Here is a 22519-nt window from a genome sequence, read left to right on the forward strand (position 1 = left end):
CAAGGAGCGGCGGAGACCCCCAAAGCCAAGAGCGTCCCCTGCACCGTGGGTCTTGGGAACGAGCCGATCCCCGGCACAGGATGCCAGCATCCCACCGGTTCCGCAGACCCCAGAGCTCACCCACCTGCCACTGCGGTCTCGGGAGTCTCCACCCAGCGTCCTGCCTCCCGGGGGCTGAAGGCGATTGGTTTCCGCCGCTGTCCCGCTAACCCGCCTCCAAGCGTGAGTGGCCCGACTACCCGACTCCCGGTGTAGGTCCCGCCCACGTGACGTCACACGTTGCCGCTTTGCGCGGAGGCGGGTCTCCCGCTCGTCAGTCGCTGTCTCCGGAGGGAGGGGCCGCGGAGTACAGGGCCGTAAGCGGGTCACGTGTTCCCATGCGTCGCGGCGGGCGAGGGGGCGGGGCGGCGTCGGCGTCAGCGTCCGCGCGTCGGCTGGGGCGGCGGCGAGTCCCTCCCTGGTGGGTGCTCAGTCTCCCCGCGAGGTGCCGATCGCTGCTGACTATGGAGGGCGTGCGCTGGGCCTTCTCCTGCGGCACCTGGCTGCCAAGCCGCGCCGAATGGCTGCTCGCCGTGCGCTCCATCCAGCCTGAGGAAAAGGAGCGCATCGGACAGTTTGTCTTCGCCCGGGACGCCAAGGCGGCCATGGTACTCGGCCTGAGGGGCGCGGGAGGGAGGCGGGGCCCGGCCGAGGAGGAGCCGTCGTCTGCGGCCCTGTCCGCGCGGTGGACGCCCCGGAGCCCGCACGGCGGCCCCTCCGTCACCGAGCCTCGGAGGGTCTCCGTAGGCGTCTTTCCCTTTGTGCTCCCAGGCCCGGAGGGGGGTCCTCGGGCCCTGCTGGGTGTCCTCGGGCCTTGCTGGGTGTCCGCGGGCCCTGCTGGGTGTCCCCGGGCCTTGCTGGGTGTCCCCGGGCCCTGCTGGGTGTCCCCGGGCCTTGCTGGGTGTCCCCGGGCCCTGCTGGGTGTCCCCGGGCCCTGCTGGGTGTCCCCGGGCCCTGCTGGGGGTCCCCGGGCCCTGCTGGGGGTCCTCGGGCCCTGCTGGGTGTCCGCGGGCCCTGCTGGGTGTCCCCGGGCCTTGCTGGGTGTCCCCGGGCCTTGCTGGGTGTCCCCGGGCCTTGCTGGGTGTCCCCGGGCCTTGCTGGGTGTCCCCGGGCCCTGCTGGGTGTCCCCGGGCCCTGCTGGGTGTCCCCGGGCTCTGCTGGGTGTCCGCGGGTCCTGCTGGGTGTCCTCGGGCCTTGCTGGGTGTCCGCGGGCCCTGCTGGGGGTCCCCGGGCCCTGCTGGGGGTCCCCGGGCCCTGCTGGGTGTCCGCGGGCCCTGCTGGGTGTCCCCGGGCCTTGCTGGGTGTCCCCGGGCCTTGCTGGGTGTCCCCGGGCCCTGCTGGGTGTCCCCGGGCCCTGCTGGGTGTCCGCGGGCCCTGCTGGGGGTCCTCGGGCCCTGCTGGGTGTCCCCGGGCCCTGCTGGGTGTCCGCGGGCCCTGCTGGGTGTCCGCGGGCCCTGCTGGGTGTCCCCGGGCCCTGCTGGGTGTCCGCGGGCCCTGCTGGGTGTCCGCGGGCCCTGGTGGGTGTCCCCGGGCCTTGCTGGGTGTCCCCGGGCTCTGCTGGGTGTCCGCGGGTCCTGCTGGGTGTCCTCGGGCCTTGCTGGGTGTCCGCGGGCCTTGCTGGGTGTCCACGGGCCTTGCTGGGTGTCCTCGGACCAGCCGCCACACTGGACCCCAGAGTGTCCCCCGCACTCGGGGGCGGCCCTGCCTCCTGCAGCGGCGGTGGGTGGAAGGGTGCAGGCCTCCCGAGCAGGCAGCTGCAGAAACTTTTCCATGGTCGTTTATTTCCGTCACGTGTTGTTAGGCAACATGGAAAATCGAAATTCAAACAGGCCTCGACTGTCAGCTCCATCCCTTCAAAAAAACAATCATTTTTGGAAAACGTTCTTGTCCTGGAACACCTTTGTGTCCGAAATGGGTTAAATTACTATTTTTTTGGCGGGTGCATTGGTGAATATGTTTGTACTTTGCAAGGAAGTGGAAGGTTAAAAGTCTTGCAAAGGAAAAAAGAACCTTGGAAGAGACATTGCAAAGTTACGTAAATATAAACACGACACACTTGGTATTTTTAATTTTTCTCCTGTGATTCTAGTAGTTTAATAGTGGAGGTGGGAGAGAATGGTTGGTTACATGTGAAACAAGGTAGGATTGGCATTTCCAACATTTGAAGCTGAGGATATACCGTCTAGCTTCTGGAACTGCTTGCGCGCATACATAGAGATGTAGAGGAGCAGGTGCTTTGTTTGCTGATGAGTTATGGTGACTGGAGTTATCAAACCGAGAACTAGCTCACTCAGAAATGCCCGGTGGTCTGGGGGTAGTCAAGGTGTGTACTTTGACAGAATGAATTACTGCCTGCAGTTAGGAGAGCACACACCTTGGCCTGCCAGATAGCTCCACTCACCACCTGTAGGTCGCCTGCCTGCCATGCTTGATCCCCACTTTAAAGGTCACATCACACCACATGGGATCATTACAGTGAGCGTGGGCGAGATAGTAGTCAGATTTGGTGCTGTGTTTCTGTTTTCTGTTTGTCTGTCTGACAAAGTAAGCCTGGAGGGGTGAAGATGCAAGATGGATGCCTAGGTTACCACCCTCTCCTCCCATGCAAACAGGGGCACAGACCAGACCTTTACATACAGATAGGGAGTTTGTGTAGAATACTCCATTTAGTATGATTTCATGTAGATAAACAGCAAAAACATATGCAAATGGGTGTGTTGTTACATTTGGAGAAGAAACAAAGGGTGCCAACTTATTATTTTTTGGTTACCTGTTGAGGGGAGGGACATTAACTTTTTTCTTCATTGTTAAGCATTTGCTTAAGTCTTCATGTCGTGTATTCTTACTTTACATACTTCTGAAAAGCATTATTTTGGGAACCACAAAAGTGGACTTTTTACATTACAGAGGTATACCTACAGCTTAAGAATACAGCAATACATACCAGATGTTCTGTTTACTTAACAGGCTGGTCGTCTGATGATAAGGAAATTAGTGGCAGAGAAATTGAATATTCCTTGGAATAATATTCGTTTGCAAAGAACTGCAAAAGGAAAGCCAGTTCTTGCAAAAGACTCATCAAATCCTTACCCCAATTTCAACTTTAACATCTCTCATCAAGGAGATTATGCTGTACTTGCTGCTGAACCTGAGCTACAAGTTGGAATCGATATCATGAAGACCAGTTTTCCAGGTAAGGCTATAGTTTTGTATTACTGCAGTTAAGTGTCTTGTTTCAGTTCTTATCTGTTTTTTTAATCTCATGCCAGAAGTTGTATTGTGGATATATATAACTTTAGGGAAAATAATCCTCAAAGGTAGTGTGTGAGACAGGATACATTTGAAAAGGGCTTATTTTTTTCAGCATTAACAAATTCCCTACGTAAAGGACAGATTTCTCATTACTTTTTTTTTTTTTTGCAAAGCCTGTAGTTTGACCACAGGTGGACCAGCCTTTTTGTTCAGAGAAAGAAAGAGGAAAGGGGTGGGGGGCTATAACACCAGAGCTCCTTTGGGTCCCTTGGCACTGCCATTATGGTGTCAGGGTTCAGACCTGGGGCAGATGCATGATGAGACACACATTCTACCAGATGTTATCTCTGCAGCCCTCACTACTAGTTTTTCATGTACTGCTTTGCCTAGAGACGGGTAAAACTACAAGGATTTTCCTTTTGAGTTATATCTAAATTTGATAAGTAAGAATAAATTTGAATCTGTTTTTGAAGACCTAAAGTTTGTAAAGTTTTTCAGTAATTCAGTGTTTTTTATTTATTTAAGTGGTAGATTTAGGTGTTTTTTTTCTCTTAAATAGTATTTCTAATTGAACTCAGTGAAATGTTTTTTGTTTTTTGTTGTTTTTTTTTTTTTTTTTTTAATTGCCACCAGAGTTATTGCTGGGGCTTGGTGCCTCTTCCTCTTTTTGTTTCACAGAGACTGGCAAGTGAAGGGGGAATAGAGAGAGAAAGCAAGACCTGCTCTGCTTCAGTGCTCATAAAGCGTCCCTCCTGGAGATGGGGACCAGGAGCTTTAACAAAGGTCGTAGCATATGCTACTGTGTTTGCTTAACCAGGTGTGCTGTTCTCCGGCCCCCTGAAGTCTACATTTCCAATAGTCTTCTGTTAAATAGTTGTAGTTATTGTAGGGAGTTTCACTTAGGTATTCCCCAAAAATTCATCAGTAAGTTTTTAGTTTGTTAAAAGAAACAAAGCTGTCAGTGGGTCAGCAAAATAGCTCACCTGGATATTGTGCCTACTTTGTCATGTATATGACCCAGGCTCATGCTCAGCCTCCACTGCACTAAGGTAGCTCTATTGCTGTGGTGTCTTTCTGTCTGAAAAAGTCAGCTGGCAGTGGTGAATAACAAAAGCAAAACTAACATCAGTGGTGAAGTATATTGTTATCCTTGAATAAAAATAACATGTATTTGAGGGGTTAGGTAGTGTTGTACCGGGGGAGTGTCACGAGTCATGGGGCAGTGTTACAAGTCAAAAAAAAGCCACCAGAAGTGTTGGAGTTTTCATTTAGGCACTAAGCCTTACTAATAAATAATCCAGGTGGCAAAGGAAAAGCATTATATCTTAAATACGACTTTTTAAAAGCACATTTATATAAGTAAAAATGAAGAATTATAAAGTGTTTAAGTCCTGCATTTGATTTACTGTGCTGTCTAGTTTACTGAAGCAACTATACACGGGTTCTCTTAAAAACTATACTTTTCATCATCGCTAACATTTAGTGAGCAAGCACTCAGTGTGACCAGGCATTTTATTGAAAGTGCTTTGCATACACTCCCTAATTTAATTGTTGCAACCACCTTTTTTTTTTATTATTATGACAGTAACAGTAAGAAGGAAACTGTTAATAAGAACCAATCTCCACCTAACTTCATAGTTCGAGCTTCCTAATCTTTGTACTTCTTTTACCATAGGGTCTCTTACGTTTCCCTGTTAGAAGACTTGCATTATCTTTAACCTTCATCCCTATTTCTGCATAAATAACTTACTGGTTGGCTCTCAACTCAGTTTTATTTTGGAGAAACCTTCAATTAAACTAAGTTGCTTTGTTTGTTCTTGAAAACATACTTCATTCATTCCAATCACTTATCTCAGTTTATAATTTTCAGGGCGATTGTCTCTTTTGTCTGTTTATATTGGGGTTGTCAGAAAAGTCATGACAGGCTTTACCATACTTTTCTTTGCAAAACTGCTTCATGACTTTTCCAACAACCCAGTCAAGAGCAGGAATTATGTTAGCTACCTGGTAATTATCCTATCAGCACTCCACCTAGCTCATAGTTAGGATCAAGACATATTTGTCAGATGAATGAATGACTACTGACACAGCATTGCTGCAGAGGATGAGTGTGACTCTCATCACTTTTGTTGCTGTCTTCATCTTGCTTTTTTTCTACCAACTAATTTTGCCTCCATCATAGTCCTAATCCTTTCTGTTACAACTCTTAATCTTTGCTCGGAAAGAGGCTCTGCTAGGACATCAAAGGTTCTTAGTCTTGATCCTCCTGTATAAGTACCAAGGCATTTTGATGTAACCTCCTGCAATTCTTTGCTATATTTTTGCATAAGTTCATATGCACAAGTCCAGTTTTCTCAGAAGAAAGTCTAGTTTTCAACAGGATCATAGAAGGCTTATTCTGAAAAACTACTACTCAGGATTCTCAGTGAACATAGGAACAACCTATATGCTTTCATAGCATTCTACTGTCTTTACACAGACTTTCTGTAGTCAGCAATTATTGAGGAGGACATTGCTTCTGAATGCAGTTACATATGCATAGTAATAATTGATTTGTGAGGTTAAGATTTACCTTGAAATATGCCTTTGAGAGACAAATTTGTAAAGATAGCACAGAATAAACAAGTAATTATCAGTTGACAACTTTAATCAGTGATAGAAGGGTAAGTGAGCAAAAATTGAAAATTCAGTTTCCTATTCTATTCTATTTTTCTTTTTTTCCTCTTCCCATCTTTTTTGGTTGATATTTTTTCTCAGTGACAGTTGGAAATAGATATTGGTCTACTTCACTGGAGAGTGAGTGATGAAATTGGGTAAGCTAAGTTTTCATAAATGAATGGTTAAATAGTAATAGTAAGGGAAGAGTTACACTTTGTACTGAACATTGTTAACACATTGTCAGCTCTCAAAATTGGGCTGACTTGCTGGGGGGCATCATTAATATGGAAGGACTCGGTTCCATTCCTCCCAATTTAGTCATCAAATAGTCCTCAAATAGTGGTGTGTTTCTTTCCTATTATGTTAGCCATTGTACTGCTATAGATCATTCCTCTTTCCCTCCTAGTTGTCGCCTCACTGCTATGGCAGGGCAAAGAGAGATGTTAGTGGGCCTAGGAAACTACTAGTTCTCTTCTTTCTATCTGGATACCTGCAACTAAGGAGATTGCACCTATCACTTTTGTCTTCTGCTTAATGGAGAAAATAATTGGTGTACAATTTAGTCAGTATTTCCTCAGTAAATATCAGAAGAAGAAAGGTTCTAAGACACTGGGGACTGCTAGTAAAGCCATACTGTAGTACATTCTTGAACTTGGGGAAAAGGTGTTCTCCAGCTCATCTTATAATTAGTTATATCCAAGTATAAAAGGAAAGATAGTTTGTGATGTGTTCAGTTTTATTCCCATATTTATAAAGTACAGATTAGATAAATACAGTAAGATACTCAAGATTATGGGGGTCAGGTGGTAGTGCAGTGGGTTAAGTGCATTTGGTGTGAAGTGCAAGGACTAGCATAAGGATCCCGGTTCGAGCCACCAGCTCCCCACCTGCAGGGGAGGTTGTTTCTTAAGCAGTGAAGCAGGTCTGCAGGTGTCTTTCTTTCTCTCCCCCTCTGTCTTCCCCTCCTCTCTAAATTTCTCTTTGTCCTATCCAACAACAACAGCAATAGCAATAATAACAACAAGGGCAACAAAAACGGAGGGGGGAAGTGGCCTCCAGGAGCCAGTGGATTTATAGTTCAGGCACTGAGCCCCAGCGATAACCCTGGAGGCAGAAATAAAAAACAAAACAAAACACTCAGGATTCTAATGTGGGAAAGAATTGAGTTTGAGACCAAACATTCCGTGCCCCCCCCCCCCAATTTTCCTTTTTCAAATGTTAAGTTGTATCAATATTAATGGATATTGATTGACAGGATAAAATGGCTCCATTTTTTTAAGACTTAATACTAATTTATTTGTTTATTTTTTTGCCTTCAGGGTTATTGCTGGGGCTCAGTGCCTGAACTATAAATCCACTGGCTCCTGGATTGTCAGCACTACAAGTCCACTGCTCCTGGCAGCCTTTTTTTTTTCATTTTATTGGACAGGACAGAAAGAAATTGAGAGAGGCAGGGGACATAGGGACATAGGGAGAGAGAAACAGACACCTGCAGACCTGCTTCACCATTTGTAAAGCATCCTCCCTGCAGGTGGGGAGTGGGGAGGCTGGAACCCAGATCCTTCTGCTGTCCTTGTGCTTAGTACTATGTGCACTTAACCAGGTGCACTACCACCCAGTCCCCGCAGTTTACAGAGCTTTGAAATCACTGCTCTGTGTTAAAGCTGCTACATGATAAAGTAAGTTAAATACATTAAGTATAAAGTAAGTGGTGGGATTACATGCTAGGAGCTTAGTAGAGCCTGTTTATTTTTTCCTGCACTGTTTCAGTAACTTTGACCGTTTTCTCCCTTTTTTCTTTTGTTCTCACACACTGTACATTCCCTACACTGAGTGGTAAATAGTGGAGTGGTTTTTAAAAATAACTACAGTAGTTTCCTTAGAACTCTTAAGTTCTTTTTAATTGAAGTAATAGTAAGTTTGCATTAAATACTGTTAGTTCCAAATGTACATCATTTGTATAATGTGCATATACTATTGATAAATTAAGTTCTCCAGTTCTGACTTTTTGCTATGCATTGGCCCTTCCTACCCAACTTACCTATTCATTTCCTCTTTATATTCTAAAACCACTGATTGATCTTATAGTCTAAAAGTTTATTTTTATTTTAAGTGACTTGTTTGTTTTCTCCATGCCGTATATGAATAAGGTCATGCAGTGCTTATCTTTCTCTAGGCATAATGTCCTCTGAGTCTGTGTTACAAATGATAGGATTTCATTTGTTTTTATAGCCAGGTAGTGTCCTATGTGTATATAGATCCCTTCTAAGTCCAATCATGTGTTGATGGATACTTAGTTAATTAGGGTTGCTAGCTCTTATAAACAGAGGTGCCATAAATACAGGAGTGCTTGTATTTATACAAATTAGTGTTTTCTGTTTTTCACGTAAGTATAAGTGGGGTAACTGGATCACATAGAATTTTTTTTTCTTTTCTTTCTTTCTTTTTTTTTTTTTTTTTTGGGTCATCACCTAGGCTTTACCGCTCTGGGATGCCTTTTTCAGATAGAGAAAGATAGAAACAGGCTAAAAGAGAGACCGCAACATTAAAACATCCTTCAATGTGATGTGGACTGGACTTGGACCTGGTTCAAGCACATGGCAGAGAAGCATACTATCCAAGTGAGCTATTTTGCTGAAGCAGTTTTCTTTTTGTTTTTGAAGAATCTCCACACTGCTTTTCATAATGGCTGTAGCAGTTTACATACAGTCTCACGAGTAGTATGAATGGATTCCCTTCTCTCCACATCTCTCCCTAGGTTGATTCTTAATAAAATCCCAACCTATTAATGTGATCCTGTCGTTTCATTCTCTTCTGTCTCTACTCTTATTTCTAGCTATTTTCTTGCTCTCTGTTTTCTGTCCATATTCATACTGCCCTGAACTGTAGCAAACTTCTTGGTCAGGGTCATTACCAGAAAACGGAGCCCTCCTTCTCTTTCTCCACTCTCTCCATAAGCGCCCGAGATGTGCAGGATGAGAAGAAGCCAGCGCCACCTCAGAAGAGCATTGCTGACCTGATCTTTTCATTTGTGGCATTCTCATTTGTAATGTTCATCGTTTTCTATATGTTTTTCCTCATTAGGTGAGTTCAGGACGGACACATGTTTGTTTTTCATACAGCACACCTAGTAAGTACTTAAGTAGTTTGCATATAGCAAGTGCTCAATAAATATTTGTTGAGCTTACAAATGATGGATCTTAATTTTACTTAAAATATCCCTTAAACTTGTTGAGATGTGTAAAAGGTGTGTACTTAAGTACAGTGAAAAATGATTACCCGTTACAGCTTCACCAGTGAGTTCTTGATGATAGTTCTTTTGAGCCTTCTTCATGTTTCTGATGCTCTCCCTGACTGCCTGCCCTTCATTCCCATCAGTCCCAGATTTCAGCTCTATTGCTGATGCAGTCTGTTGCATTGATACTACTAGCTAGGTTTATCTAAGGTTCTGTCAAAACTTTGCAGGATGTGCTTATTTAAAAAAAAATATTTTTAATTTGTTTCTTTTTTTAAAATATATTTTATTTATTTTATATTTGAGAGAGAGAAACACCAGAGCACTGCTCAGCTTTGGCTTATGGTGGCACAGGGGATTGAACCTGGGACTTCGGAGCCTCAGGCATGAGAGTGTCTGCATAACCATTATGCTATCTACTCCAGCCCAGGATGTACTTACTAAAGCCCTTTTAAAAATTGTTTCAGAGCTGGGGCCTCACACTTGTGTCATTTCAACACTCCTAGGCTGTCTTTTCATTCTGATCGACAGCGCCTGAGTTTTCCGTAGTGCCGAAGTTCCTCTCATGTGGCATCCAGGCTCAAAACCAGGTCATGTACATGGCAATGCAGACACTGTACCTGCTGAGCTATCTCTCAGGCCCTGTATGAGTCACATGAAAGTTTTTGTGGAAGACTGAAATCATAAGAATAATAAAAACTATAGTCAGTGGAATTTAACTTACACTTTTAAATTATTTAACTCATTTTGGTGAAGTGGAGAACTCTGAGCCATTGTTTTTTTTTGTTTGTTTGTTTTTTAATGCAGAGAGACAGAGAGATGGACCATACCACTGATGCTTCCTCTGTTTGCATAGCACTTTCATGTGGTGCTGGGGGTTTAACTTGGGTTGGATTCATCACAGTACAAACATCCTCCCTAGTAAGCTATCTTTCTGGCTTACCTTGCCATTTTTTAAAAACTTAACATTAGGCATTGTAAACAAACAAACCAAAAAATAGAAGCAAAAGAAAAATAAGGGGAAGGAAAAGGAAGAAGAGGGAGGAGATAACTAAAGAATTAGAGCCTAGTGGGACTTAGAACTAGCTCACCAGGTGGAAAACATACAGGAAGATATGGATTTGAACCCCATCCACCACATAGGAACACCTGTACATGGGAGGTGGTGGAGCGATGATGTGGTATCTATTTCTTTTCTCTTTCTTTGCTTATCTGCGTTTCTATGTATCTTTCTCCCTCAATCCAAGAAAAAAAACTGTCAGGTGCAGTCATGAAGCCCTACTGAAAAGCCAAGCAGCAAAATAGACGGAGAGGAAAGGGAAAAGGGGAAAAAGGAAAGGAGAAAGAGAGCCCAGCAAAAGACCTCAGCGATTAGATTATTAAATGTTGCATTACTCTTGTCATTAGAGGAATAGCTAATAGCTTATTGGCTTCTTTAATTTGATAAATTGCTTTTGAATATTTTCTAATTAACATATAAAAGCCTTTATATTATAGATACTGACACTTTCTTACAATTTTGTTTCCCAATTTGTTATCTATTGAATTTACTTTTTGTCCTGTGAATTTTAGTTTTATTTAATAGTTTTGTTGATACCATGTGATTGTATTGCTTGAAAAATTAAATTGGAAGATAGAGCAAATATAAATCTTGGATGGAGCTCAAAGATAAATAAAAAATAAATTCAAAAGATAACAGATTGGGAAATAAAATTGTAAGAAAGTATCAGTATCTATAATATAAAGTCTTTTCTGTTTTAATTATAAAATATTCAAAAGCAGTTTATCAAATTAAAGAAGCCGGGAGTCGGGTAGTAACGCAGGCGGTAAAGCGCAGGCACTGGTGTAAGGATCCCGGTTCAAGCCCCCGGCTCCCCACCTTCAAGGAGTTGCTTCACAGGTGGTGAAGCAGGTCTGCAGGTGTCTTTCTCACCCCCCCTCTGTCTTCCCCTCCTCTCTCCATTTCTCTCTGTCCTATCCAACAACGACAACAAGAATAACTACAACAATAAAACAACAAGGGCAACAAAAGGGAATAAATAAATGTTTAGAGAAAAAAAACAAAGAAGCCAATAAGCTATTACTTTTTTTCTGTTTTCCTTATTGGGGGATTAATGGTTTACAGTCAACAGTAAAATACAATAATTTGTACGTATGTAACATTTCTCAGTTTTTCACATAACAGTACAACCCCCACTAGGTCCTCCTCTGCCATCATGTTCCAGGACCTGAACATCCATCCCCTCACCCCAGAGTCTTTTACTTTGGTGTAATACACCAACTCCAGTCCAAGTTATGCTTAAAGTTTTTCTTTCTGATTTTATTTTTCAACTTCTGCCCATGAGTGAGATCATCCCATATTCATCCTTTTTAAATTTTTTTTTTTAATATTTATTCCCTTTTGTTGCCCTTGGTTTTATTGTTGTAGTTATTATTGATGTTGTTGTTGGGTAGGACAGAGAGAAATGGAGAGAGGGGCAGACAGAGGGGAAGAGAAAGATAGACACCTGCAGACCTGCTTCACCGCCTGTGAAGCGACTCCCCTGCAGGTGAGGAGCCTGGGCTCGAACTGGGATCCTTACTCTGGTCCTTGCGCTTTGCACCAACTGCCCTTAAGCCGCTGTGCTACCGCCCAACTCCCATATTCATCCTTTTGTTTCTGACTTATCTTATTTAACATGATATCTTCAAGCTCCATTCAAGATGGGGTACAGAAATTGAATTCACCATGAACCTGAGACATTGGAGCCTCGGGAATAAGTCTCTTTGCCTAATCATTATGCCATCTACCCCTGTTCACATTTCTCAGTTTTCCACATAACAATTCAACCCCTCTGGGTCCTCCTCTGCTACCATGTTCCAGGACCTGAACCCTCCCCACCTACCCCAGAGTCTTTTACTTTGGTGCAGTGCACCAGACCCAGTCCAAGTTCTGCTTTGTGTTTATTGTTCAACTTAAAAAAAATTTTTTTTTGTAACTGGATTTGTTTCATTGAAGATGCCTTTAAATATATTTTAAACTCTTACATGAACAGTATATGATAAAGAATGCAATATGAGTATGTGATGTTACTAAGATGATTTGTCAACTTTTATGTAGCAGTCTATCCTGAGGTACTTTGAGCCTATCTTGTGTTCTGGTATTTCCTACTCCTTTTCTTGAATGTTGGGTTTCCAAGGTGAGTGTCCATGGTGTATTTCTGCCATGCATCCACAGTGTGGCACTGTTGTGTTTCAGTTAAATATTTCAAAATCACCTTTTTTGTCACTCATTTTGTGGAATATATAAGATCTTCTCAAAAGCATCTTAGATATGAATGCACTCATATATGTGTAGCTATAATTGCTTACGTGGCTGCTTATCAGTGATTGTGCTAGGTTTTTTTTTTTAATCTTAATCAGTTTTTACTAACATGCACATTTAATTTTTGTCTTTATTGCTCCATCATGTTTAGTTAAAAAGTAGAAGAATTCTTGAATGATATGAGATTGTGACCGAAGAAATCAGTAAACAGATTAGTACTATAGAAGACAACAAGCATTTAAAAAATTGTTAGACTTTTTGGGTCTACCTTCACTGGAATGGAACTACATTTCAAGAAAGTGTATGGTGCTACCTTCCAAATGCAAGAAAGCTATCCTTTCCTTTGCCATTAAGTACACTGTCTGTGTTGTCGTCCATTGAAGAACCATTTATGATGATCCATATGAGTGTAGTACTCCTCTAAGATCTTCAGATTTATTTGCATCTCTTTTGCAAGTCTTTTACTTTATTTTTTAAATTTTTATTTATAAAATGAAAATATTGACAAGACAATAGGATAGGAGGGTACAATTCCACACAATTCTCACCCCCAAAACTCTGTACCCAATTCTCCTCTTGATAGCTTTCCTATTCTTTATCCCTCTGGGAGCATGGACCCAGGGTCATTATGGGGTGCAGAATGTGGGGAGTCTGGCTTCTGTAATTGCTTCCCCACTGAACATGGGCACTGCCAGGTTGATCCATACTCCCAGCCTGTCTCTCTCTTTCCCTAGTGGGGCAGGGATCTGGGGAGTCGGGTCTCTAGGACACTTTGGTAGGGCCATCTACCCAGGAAAGTTAGGTTGGCATCATGGTATCATCTGGAACCAGGTGACTGAAAAGAGTTAAGATATAAAGCAGAACAAATTGTTGACTAATCAGCAACCTAAAGGCAAGAACATTGCAGGTAAAGATTTGGGGGTCTCCGTTTTGGAAAAGGCTAGTAGGTCTATTTTCAGTGTATTCCAAAGGGGCCCATGACTTTACTGTTTTTTTGCCTGAGCCTGACATCTGATATGCAGGTGAACCCAGGTTATTGTCTGGGGATATGGTGTAATCATTGGAAAAGGACTAGAAAGCTGGATCAGGGAAGAGAATAGCTCCCAAATATGGGGAAATATATATAAATATTGTTAACTATAAATCCCATCGATTTGATCTGTGGCCCATATTCAGCACAGGAGCCTATGTAACCTGTGCATCCCTGTAGGTCTGAGCTTGCATTCTGTGGTCATGGCTAGGAACATAACAGGCTGCACTAATTTCAGGACCCATCTTCCTCAGGTAGCAGAGTATGTCATCCAACCTCCCTATGGAGAATGGAACATTCCATACCATTGTTGACTAAAGAGTCTTCTGCCACCAGGGGCTGGGTAGATTAAGGAGTAACCGTATAAATGCTCAAAATTATTAGCTCTTTTGGTTATTGTTAAATGTATCAAATGTTGACTTTGTAATGGTGGTTAGACTATTAAAATCAACTAGGATGCAGACCTTCAAACTGCCCCAGACATACCTACCAACCCAGAATTTCTGCATACAGAAGCACAACAAAGCAAGCTTTCTATCTGAGTGAACTATCTTGCCAGCCCAGCAAAGTAAAAATTTAAATGCTCTTTCAAGAATTTTTGTAGATTCCTGTTATTCTATCATAAGAAATATTTTCCTGCTTGCTTTAGGATTTCAGTAAGTTTGGTGCTGAATTGATCCAATTTGTGAGTAGGAGCATCTGTTAATATAGCCATTTTTTTTTCCTTCCTGATTATTTAGTGGCTCATAGAATTTCATTGACTTTTATTACTGTATCCCCCTTTAATTTCTGGACCAATTAACCCTTGCTATTTGTGATATTTTATTGTCCAACTTTTCTTTTGCTGATATTTTGTTTATGACTATTGTGATTATATTTAAAAATAAGAATTTATGGTGGTATCTTCAAGCCATTCTGTTTGGCTGTCAACTTTATTAGACTTTAACAGGACTATTAAGTACTTTTATTTAAATAAGAGTGGACAATAGTAATTTTTTTGCTAACAGGTTTGCTAGTAGAACAACCTTTCTTAATTCTTTATTTTCTCAATTGACAGGTCGTGGTCCAGTTCCAGAATTCTTTCATATTATGAAAAGAAAGTTTACGAACAAAGAATGGGACACAATCACAAGCTTTAGGGATGAATGGACTCAGTTGGATATGTTTTACCGAAATTGGGTATAATTTCTTTCTAATTTTGAGAATAAAAGGCAGCGATTATCATCTTTGCTAAAAATTTGAGCAAAAGTCATTGATATGTGACAGTTCAAACTGAACTGTGATTTAAATAAGTAGATCATTATTCAAGAACTTCATGATTTATATATATGAAATTATTATATTACAATGACATTTAATTTTTAAAAATATTTTATTTATTTACTTTTTTGTTGCCCTTGTTGTTCTTGTCATTATTGTGGTTATTATTATTGTTGTTACTGATGTCGTTGTTGCCAGATAGGACAGAGAGAAATTGAGAGAGGAGGGGAAGATAGACACCTGCAGACATGCTTCACCGCTTGTGAAGCGGGACCCCCCCCCCCACAGGTGGGGAACCGGGGCCTTGAACCAGGATCCTTATGCCAGTCCTCAAGTTTTGCACCATGTGCTCTTAACCCGCTGCACTACCTACTACCCGACATTTAATTTTTTTTTTTTTTTTAATGGAGAGAGGAGGGAAGACAGAGGGGGAGAGAAAGATAGACACCTGCAGACCTGCTTCACCGCCCGTGAAGCGACTCTCCTGCAGGTGGGGAGCCGGAGGCTTGAACTGGGATCCTTACAGGTCCTTGTGCTTTGCGCCACCTGCGCTTAACCTGCTGCACTACCGCCGGACTCCTGACATTTAAATTTTTTAATACTTGTTTAATGTTCTGTTAGAAGGTATTTATTCTTAAAGCTAAAGAAAGACATTTCTTATCATTCTTCACAAATGACTATTGTAAAGGAGGTCTTATTTCACACTTATTTGTTGTATGCCAGAAAACAGTGTTTCATGTGCCTTAATTTATAAAAAAAATTCATGAGATGTTACTATGCTGTGTCACACATGAAATGGAACCACAGGAAGGTTATCTTATTTATCTTATTTGTCTTAAGGTCATATTGCTAGTCTGTCACCATGATTCTAGAAGGATAGAGTTAAAAATCCAGATGAATTGAACCATAGATTTTTAAGGAAAACTGTCTTATCAAATGCTCTAAGGGCATTTATCTTTCTTTATCTTAGGCACTGAAAGAGAGCTTCATAAAGGCTGTTGGTGTTGGGCTAGGATTTGAATTGCAGCGGCTTGAATTTGATATCTCCCCATTAAACTTGGACATAGGCCAAGTTTATAAAGAAACTCGTTTGTTCCTGGATGGGGAAGAAGAAAAGGAATGGGCGTTTGAGGTAAGAAATATATCAAAATTGGATTGACTGAGAACTTCTTAGAACAAAGATAACTCATGTGGTATACACTTTTTTTTTCTCCTCCAGGGTTATTGCTGGGCTCGGTGCCTGCACCATGAATCCACTGCTCCTGGAGGCCATTTTTCCCCCATTTTGTTGCCCTTGTTGTTGTAGCCTCATTGTGGTTATTATTATTGCTGTTGTTGATGTTGTTCCTTGTTGGATAGAACAGAGAGAAATGGAGAGAGGAGGGGAAGACAGAGAGGGGGAGAGATAGACACCTGCAGACCTGCTTCACTGCCTGTGCGACTCCCCTGCAGGTGGGGAGCTGGGGGCTCGAACCGGGATCCTTACGCTGGTCCTTGCGCTTTGTGCCATGTGCGCTTAACCCACTGTACCACTGCCTGACCCCCTGGTATACACTTTTTTGTCTGTGAGGACCCGGGTTCAAGCCCCTGGCAACCATATGAGAATGTCATGCAAAAGATAAATCCAAAGGGTGGTAATGTGATACTGCAGTGTCTATTCTCTGTCTCTTGTTCTGTCTCTCTGCCTTACCTGGAAAAAAAAGCTCAAAGAAAGAATCCACCAGAAGTGGTGGAATCTTGTAGGTATGAAGTTCTAAAGGAAAAAAAAAATCCTCATTGTATATATATGTGAGATTAATTTGAAAGCTCATGTGATATTTTAAAAGATACTTGAAAGGTAACGTGTGAGTTAAGTAAAATGGGAAGGGAATTAGGCCTAAGTTTGTTTCAAAGTACTTGGTATCTAGTAGGAAGCAAGCCAACAGCTGTTGTTCAAGGACCATTTACAGCTGTCACTTTCTTCAGCCCATAAGAATGTTGATCCATACTGCCAGGGGAGAAGAGTTGCTAGGGGAAGATGACCAGAGGGTTCTGACCTTCAATCCCATCACGACCCAGAGAGAAGAGGAAAAAAGGAGGGACACTCAAAAGTACTAATAGATGTAGGTGACCATAGGAAAAATGGGCTAATACATATAAATATATAGATAGATATAGAAATAATAGTCAGTCCATATCTGTGACCCTGGGAAAATGAATGCGGTTTCCAATGGGGGGGATGGGGACACAGAACTCTAGTGTTATGAATAGTGTGGAATTATGCTGCTATAATTTTATAAATCAATATTAAATCACTAATTTAAAAGTCTAAATAAATTGCAGCCCCCCCCCCAAATGTTAATTGCTAAGCACACATGGCGCAAAGCACAAGGACCAGAATAAGGATCCCAGTTTGAGTCCCCGGCTCCCCGCCTGCAGGGGAGTCGCTTCACAGGTGGTGAAGCAGGTCTGCAGGTGTCTGTCTTTCTCTCCTCCTCTCTGTCTCCCCTCCTCTCTCCATTTTTGTCTGTCCTATCTAGTAATGACGACATCAATAATAACTACAACAACAATGAAAAAAGGGCAACAAAAGGGAAAATAAATAAATATTAAAAAATCATTTGAAAAATGTTAAATGCAACTTCTCCTTTGACATAATGAATAAAGTAAAACGCATCCATACAGTGCTTAGTGGCATAACAAAACTGCTTCTGTGGTTACTGCTCACACCAGCCTACATATGAATGAAGAATATGTGAAAGGGGGTTGCCCTGCCATGCACTATTTGCCCCGTGCCGGATTATGTTAATAGAAACATAGTATTGGTTTTAATTGCTACCAGGGTTATTGCCTGGGTTTAATGCCAGCACAATGTGAATACAGTATCACTCCTGTTAGCCTTTTTTTTTCATATTAATTAAATAGTAGTTTATATGACTACAAATTAATAGGAGTGTACATAAACACCATTCCCACCACCAAAAGACTGTGTCCCATCCCATCTCCCCCCCACCCCCCTGTGAAGCCGAACATCTACCCTCACCCTCAACCCAGGGTTTTCACTTTGGTGCCCTACTCCAATTTTTTTTTTTTAAAGACAGATTAAGAAGGGATGAGGAGAGAAAAGAGACATCTGCAGCACTGCTTCACTACTTGTGAAGCTTTACCCTTGTAGATGGGACCAGAGGCTTGAACCTAGGTTTTTCACCCATTCCTCACATTGAAATGTTTTAGAGTCTTTTCCTTAGATGCTTTTTGGGAATGTGTGTGTGGAGTGATTGTAAGTTTAGAACTGTGAACAAAGTTAAATTTAATAATCTTATCTTTCTTAGGAAAGCAAAATCGATGAGCACCATTTTGTTGCAGTAGCTCTTAGGAAACCTGATGGATCTAAACAAGATAAGCAAGATGTAAGATTTCTTTGTCTTTTCTAAGAAGCAGTATTGGGCTGTTCTTTTAATACTACAAAAAAAGAAAAGGAAAAAAAAAGACTCTGGCTGTTCTGTCCTTGTACTTACTTGTGGTCAGAGTTCAAGATAAATTTATCTTGGTCATCTAACACTGGTTTATTTCCTGGTGAATTGGAGCTGTGTTTACTCCAAGGGCACTGAGTTGAAGGGTGTTGAATAATGCCATTATCTGCCAAATTCAACCCCTTCTTATCGTAAGTGTTCTTCTAAATTATGTCCAAATAATTCCCAAAATTATAGTGCCAGATGTGAGAGATCTTGGACCCTATGGTGGTAACATCAGTCTCAGTTCTTACATTTACATTCTGCTGACTTTTTTCTGATATTAATTATGAACAGAGAAATGATGTTTTTAACCTATGGAAAAGAAATCTCAGTGTATATATAATTCTGATTCTTTTAAAGTATTTTAAGAAACACTAACAATTTAATAATTGATAAGAATTTCATTTTTAGGGAATTCATGTGAGAGAATGTGACTTGACCTATATATATGTGTGTGTGTGTGTGTATATATATATGGGGGGAGAGAGAGATATGAAGATGCATCATCTGAATCAAGTTTTGGATATATGACTCTGTGAACCCACATGTTAAATAACTACCACAGGTTATGTGCAGAGAGTTCAAAATCAGTTATTAATTATGTTTATTTATTTGGTATATTGACAATGTAGGGGGTAAAAAAAAAAGTATCTAGAAATCCAGTCATGTAATTTGATATCACTGAAGTATAATTTGATCATACTTGGACTTAAATTCATAAAGTGAACATGCATCATAACAAGGTCAACTGTTTCTCCCTTTTAGGTTCCATCTCATCATGATCCTAAACCATCCCAGAGGCAATTTACTGTTCTGACTTTTAATGATTTAATATCATCTGCTGTTCCTATGACCCCTGAGGATCCTTCTTTTTGGGACTGTTTCTGCTTCACAGAAGAAATTCCAATACGAAATGGTACAAAGTCATAGTCATGATTCCCTAAATAATCAAGGGAAATGAAAAACTGTTTATAAGCCTCTGTATTCACTAAAAAAAATAATAAATTCCTGATAGCATCAAATTTTATTTTGCAAAAGCATTTCCTACTTAAAAAAAAAAAGCAGATTCCCAGTTCAAGATAGATCACTATATAGTACATGATTACTACTTCTTCCCCCAAATCATGTTGAATTGACAGCAGAAATAGAAAAGGGTGGCAGAATACCAGTGAGCCATGCTCCTGGTAGAGATAAACAGAAAATGCAGACTTGTCAAAAGGAAACATTTAGATTCTTTCAGAGATAATTGCTCCTATAATCCGTAGTGTCTTTCCAGACTTTTTTCTTGGTAGATAAGTATTAATATCCATCCATTCTTCCTTCCTTTTCTCTTTCTTTTATCCTCCCTTTTTCTTTCTTTTAATGGAGACATGCTTCTTTTATTTTTTTCTCTTAATTGCATATGTGCTTTTTATCAGTACATTTCTGTTTCCTAATTTTTAGTAATTGTTTTCTATTACATAGCTAGTAACAGTTAGTATGCTTTACCAATGTCCAAATATAACTGATTACAGTAACCAAGGACAGTTCAGTTTAGAGTTGATAACTTTTTTCCTTCAGCCTCTATTTATTCATTTTGTCTTCCTCATGGTTGTCAGAGATGCTGCTACTACTTTCGCCTTTATGTCTTCATAAAGTTACATCTAAAGGCAGAAAGGGCCATTTGTCATTTTAGGCCTGTTTTATCAGCGAGGGAGATTTTTCTCAAGAGATCCCACTGATGTCTCCTCAATGTCAGTTGCTGGTCTGGTCACTAGAGAATATGCCCAGAAGATTGGCAGTATTTTTTTTGTGCTACATAGCTAATCACAGAGCAATTTTGCCATAACAGATAAATAGCTGGTAAATGTCTCAGTTTGGGATTCCAGTTTGGTCTATATAGTCACCAGTAGAAGTGATAGTCTTAAAATTGTGGAGGATTGACTGTCCACTTGATTAAGCTTCCTGCCTGCCTGTACAGACTGAAAGTTTAACAAAAATGACAAATAGAAAGTGGCTAGTAGTCCATAGCAGTCTTCCAGAGCATAGATGATTAGTTCTGCAGCTGATGTTGATACAGCAGCTTGTTCCCTGATTCCACCTTTACTGAATTTAATATATAAGTTGACATGATAAGAGGATCATATTCCTCTCCTACCCCCCTCATCCCAAATGACTTGTGATTTCGGATGTTTCTTGAAAATAGTTTTAAAATTTATTTGAGGGGACTGTGTAGTGGCGCACCTGGTTGAACACAAATGTTATAGTGCACAAGGTCCCAGGTTCGAGCCCTCAGTCCCCACCTGTATGGGGAAGGCTTTACGAGTGTTGAAGCAGTGCTGCAGGTGTCTCTCTTCCTCTCTGTCTCCCTCTCATCTCTCGATTTCTGACTGTCTTTTATCAACTAAAGATAATTTTAAAAAGAGATTTTAAATTATTGATACTGGAGAACTAGAATTTGGGTATTTGGCACAGAATTTGATATAAATCATTTGGTATGAAATATGATAGAACTTTTAAATGTAGTCCTGCTGTGGCCCAACAGTTAGTCATATGCATTACACAGAGCTTTGAGATAAAGCAGTATCCCAGCTGTCAGCAGAGGAGGCACAGCGAAAGCTCAGATACCCAGCTTTCCTACCTCATTCCTCATGCGTGGCTTAATGGACTCAATAAACATTCGCTGAAGAGTAAGGAAAATTTTAATCTGGGGAAAATGCAAACACAAATATGTAACGTAGTATTTGGACACTCATATTATTCTTAAGGAAGACAGCTTGGGGGGGGGAAGTTTGCTTATAATGTTTTCAATTAATATCCCTCTTTTTTTTCATGATTTTTATCCCTTTTCCTTACATAAAAACTGCCTTTTGGCTAGTTACATATGTGGCAAAAGTGCTCATGGCAAGGAATGTAGTGAATCTAGCTAAAAAAGGCATGGGAAATAACAGTAGCATGGAAAATAACATTATTAGCTTGTGTGGAAAGTAGACTGGATAAGGAAGAGCTAAACTGAAATGGGGGTGTGTGGGAAGCCTACTCTCCTGTGGTGAAGATGAGCCACAGTGTATCCACTCTTCTTTCTGTGCTAGCCATTTTGGTTGTCCATAAGCAGCAGTGTTGTGAATATATTTGTTACCGTATTTGGACTTGCTTCATAATGTTCTTTGGGATGGGAGTGGGGGCATTTCTAGAAGTGGACTGACTAGTTAAGAGGACTTAGGCATTTTTACATCTTTGATAAGTAATGCCAAATTGCTTTCCAAAATGACTGTACAGTTTACATTTCCTTTAGTGTTGTGTGTGACCCCTCCTTTAAACCTCCCACCTACATACTCCCTATACAACTGTAGATAGTATCTTTTTATTTAATCTTTGCCAATAAGTGAAAATGCTATTTTTTAAAATTGTATTTCTTTCATCAAATGAGGTTGATTTCTCACCACTGTAGTTGGCTGTTTGTATGGACCTCCTATTCATTGCCCTTTCCTCCTTTGTAAGTAGAACTTTAAGTGGGAACATAATATATAAGATGCCAAGACCATCATATTGATGACAGAATCTCTATTACATGGTAGGTACTGCATGTTTGGGGAAGTTTAAACCTGTTGTTGTTAAATATCAAGAAGTGGAGTAAATTCATTGTTCTGATACTGAAAGTAGCCATTGTGTGTTAAGGGTAAGACAAAATTGGAATGCTCCATAATTTCGATTTATTAAGCACACGCAGAATTCTAAACCTAGTCAATAACGTGTTTTAAGAAGATGTAGTAGCACTTTCAGTAGAGGAAGCATTGTTATCCCTAGCATGAATATAATGAAAAAAACTGTCATTTGTGTTGTTGCTATAATAAAATAATTAACATTATGGAGTTTTTCTCAGCCACTTTGCCAGTTTTTTTAGTAAGTTGCATACACACTTAGCAGAGTCAAGTAGATCTATATTATCATTTAATTGGGTGCATTGGTTTACTACAGTACAGTTATTGGCACATGAATATAGTTTCTCCCTGTGATAAGTGTCCGCAAAAACATTCCCACCCCAAATTTAGGTTCTTTTCCACCATCATGCACCGGGACCCCAACACCTCCTCCCCCTCCATTCTTTCCCCTTTTCCGGAGTCCTTTGCAGTATACCACACCCAGTCCAGATTTCACAGTTTTTCTTTTCTGTCCCTGTACTTACCTATGTGTGAAATCATCCAGTATTCTCAGTGAATAATACCACTACCCATTTCTGCAATGTTTTTTAAAAAATCTTTATTATT

General features: G+C 41.1%; 2 protein-coding genes across 3 annotated transcripts in view; one reads left to right on the forward strand and one right to left on the reverse strand.

The window, feature by feature from the left end:
* Positions 1 to 267, reverse strand: part of KBTBD3 (kelch repeat and BTB domain containing 3) — a 15196-nt gene extending 14929 nt beyond the window's left edge. Inside the window, exon 1 of the mRNA XM_007520638.3 lies at positions 125 to 267. The gene's annotated coding sequence lies outside the window, so the exon portion shown is untranslated. The remainder of the gene's footprint in view (positions 1 to 124) is intronic.
* AASDHPPT (aminoadipate-semialdehyde dehydrogenase-phosphopantetheinyl transferase) lies at positions 210 to 22119 on the forward strand. Of its 2 annotated transcripts, none has more exons than XM_007520678.2 (6): positions 210 to 647; positions 3007 to 3232; positions 14576 to 14697; positions 15749 to 15910; positions 18090 to 18167; positions 19038 to 22119. In XM_007520678.2, the coding sequence occupies exons 1-6, from the start codon at positions 378 to 380 to the stop codon at positions 19200 to 19202; spliced, it is 1023 nt and encodes a 340-aa protein (XP_007520740.1). In that variant the 5' UTR covers positions 210 to 377; the 3' UTR covers positions 19203 to 22119. The 2 variants fall into 2 exon arrangements, with proteins under 2 accessions (XP_007520740.1, XP_060035749.1); XM_060179766.1 differs by having other exon boundaries at positions 363 to 647; positions 18090 to 18158.
* The last annotated feature ends 400 nt before the right edge of the window (positions 22120 to 22519 follow it).

Source organism: Erinaceus europaeus, chromosome 20 (assembly GCF_950295315.1).
Source record: "Erinaceus europaeus chromosome 20, mEriEur2.1, whole genome shotgun sequence".
NCBI lineage: Eukaryota > Metazoa > Chordata > Mammalia > Eulipotyphla > Erinaceidae > Erinaceus > Erinaceus europaeus.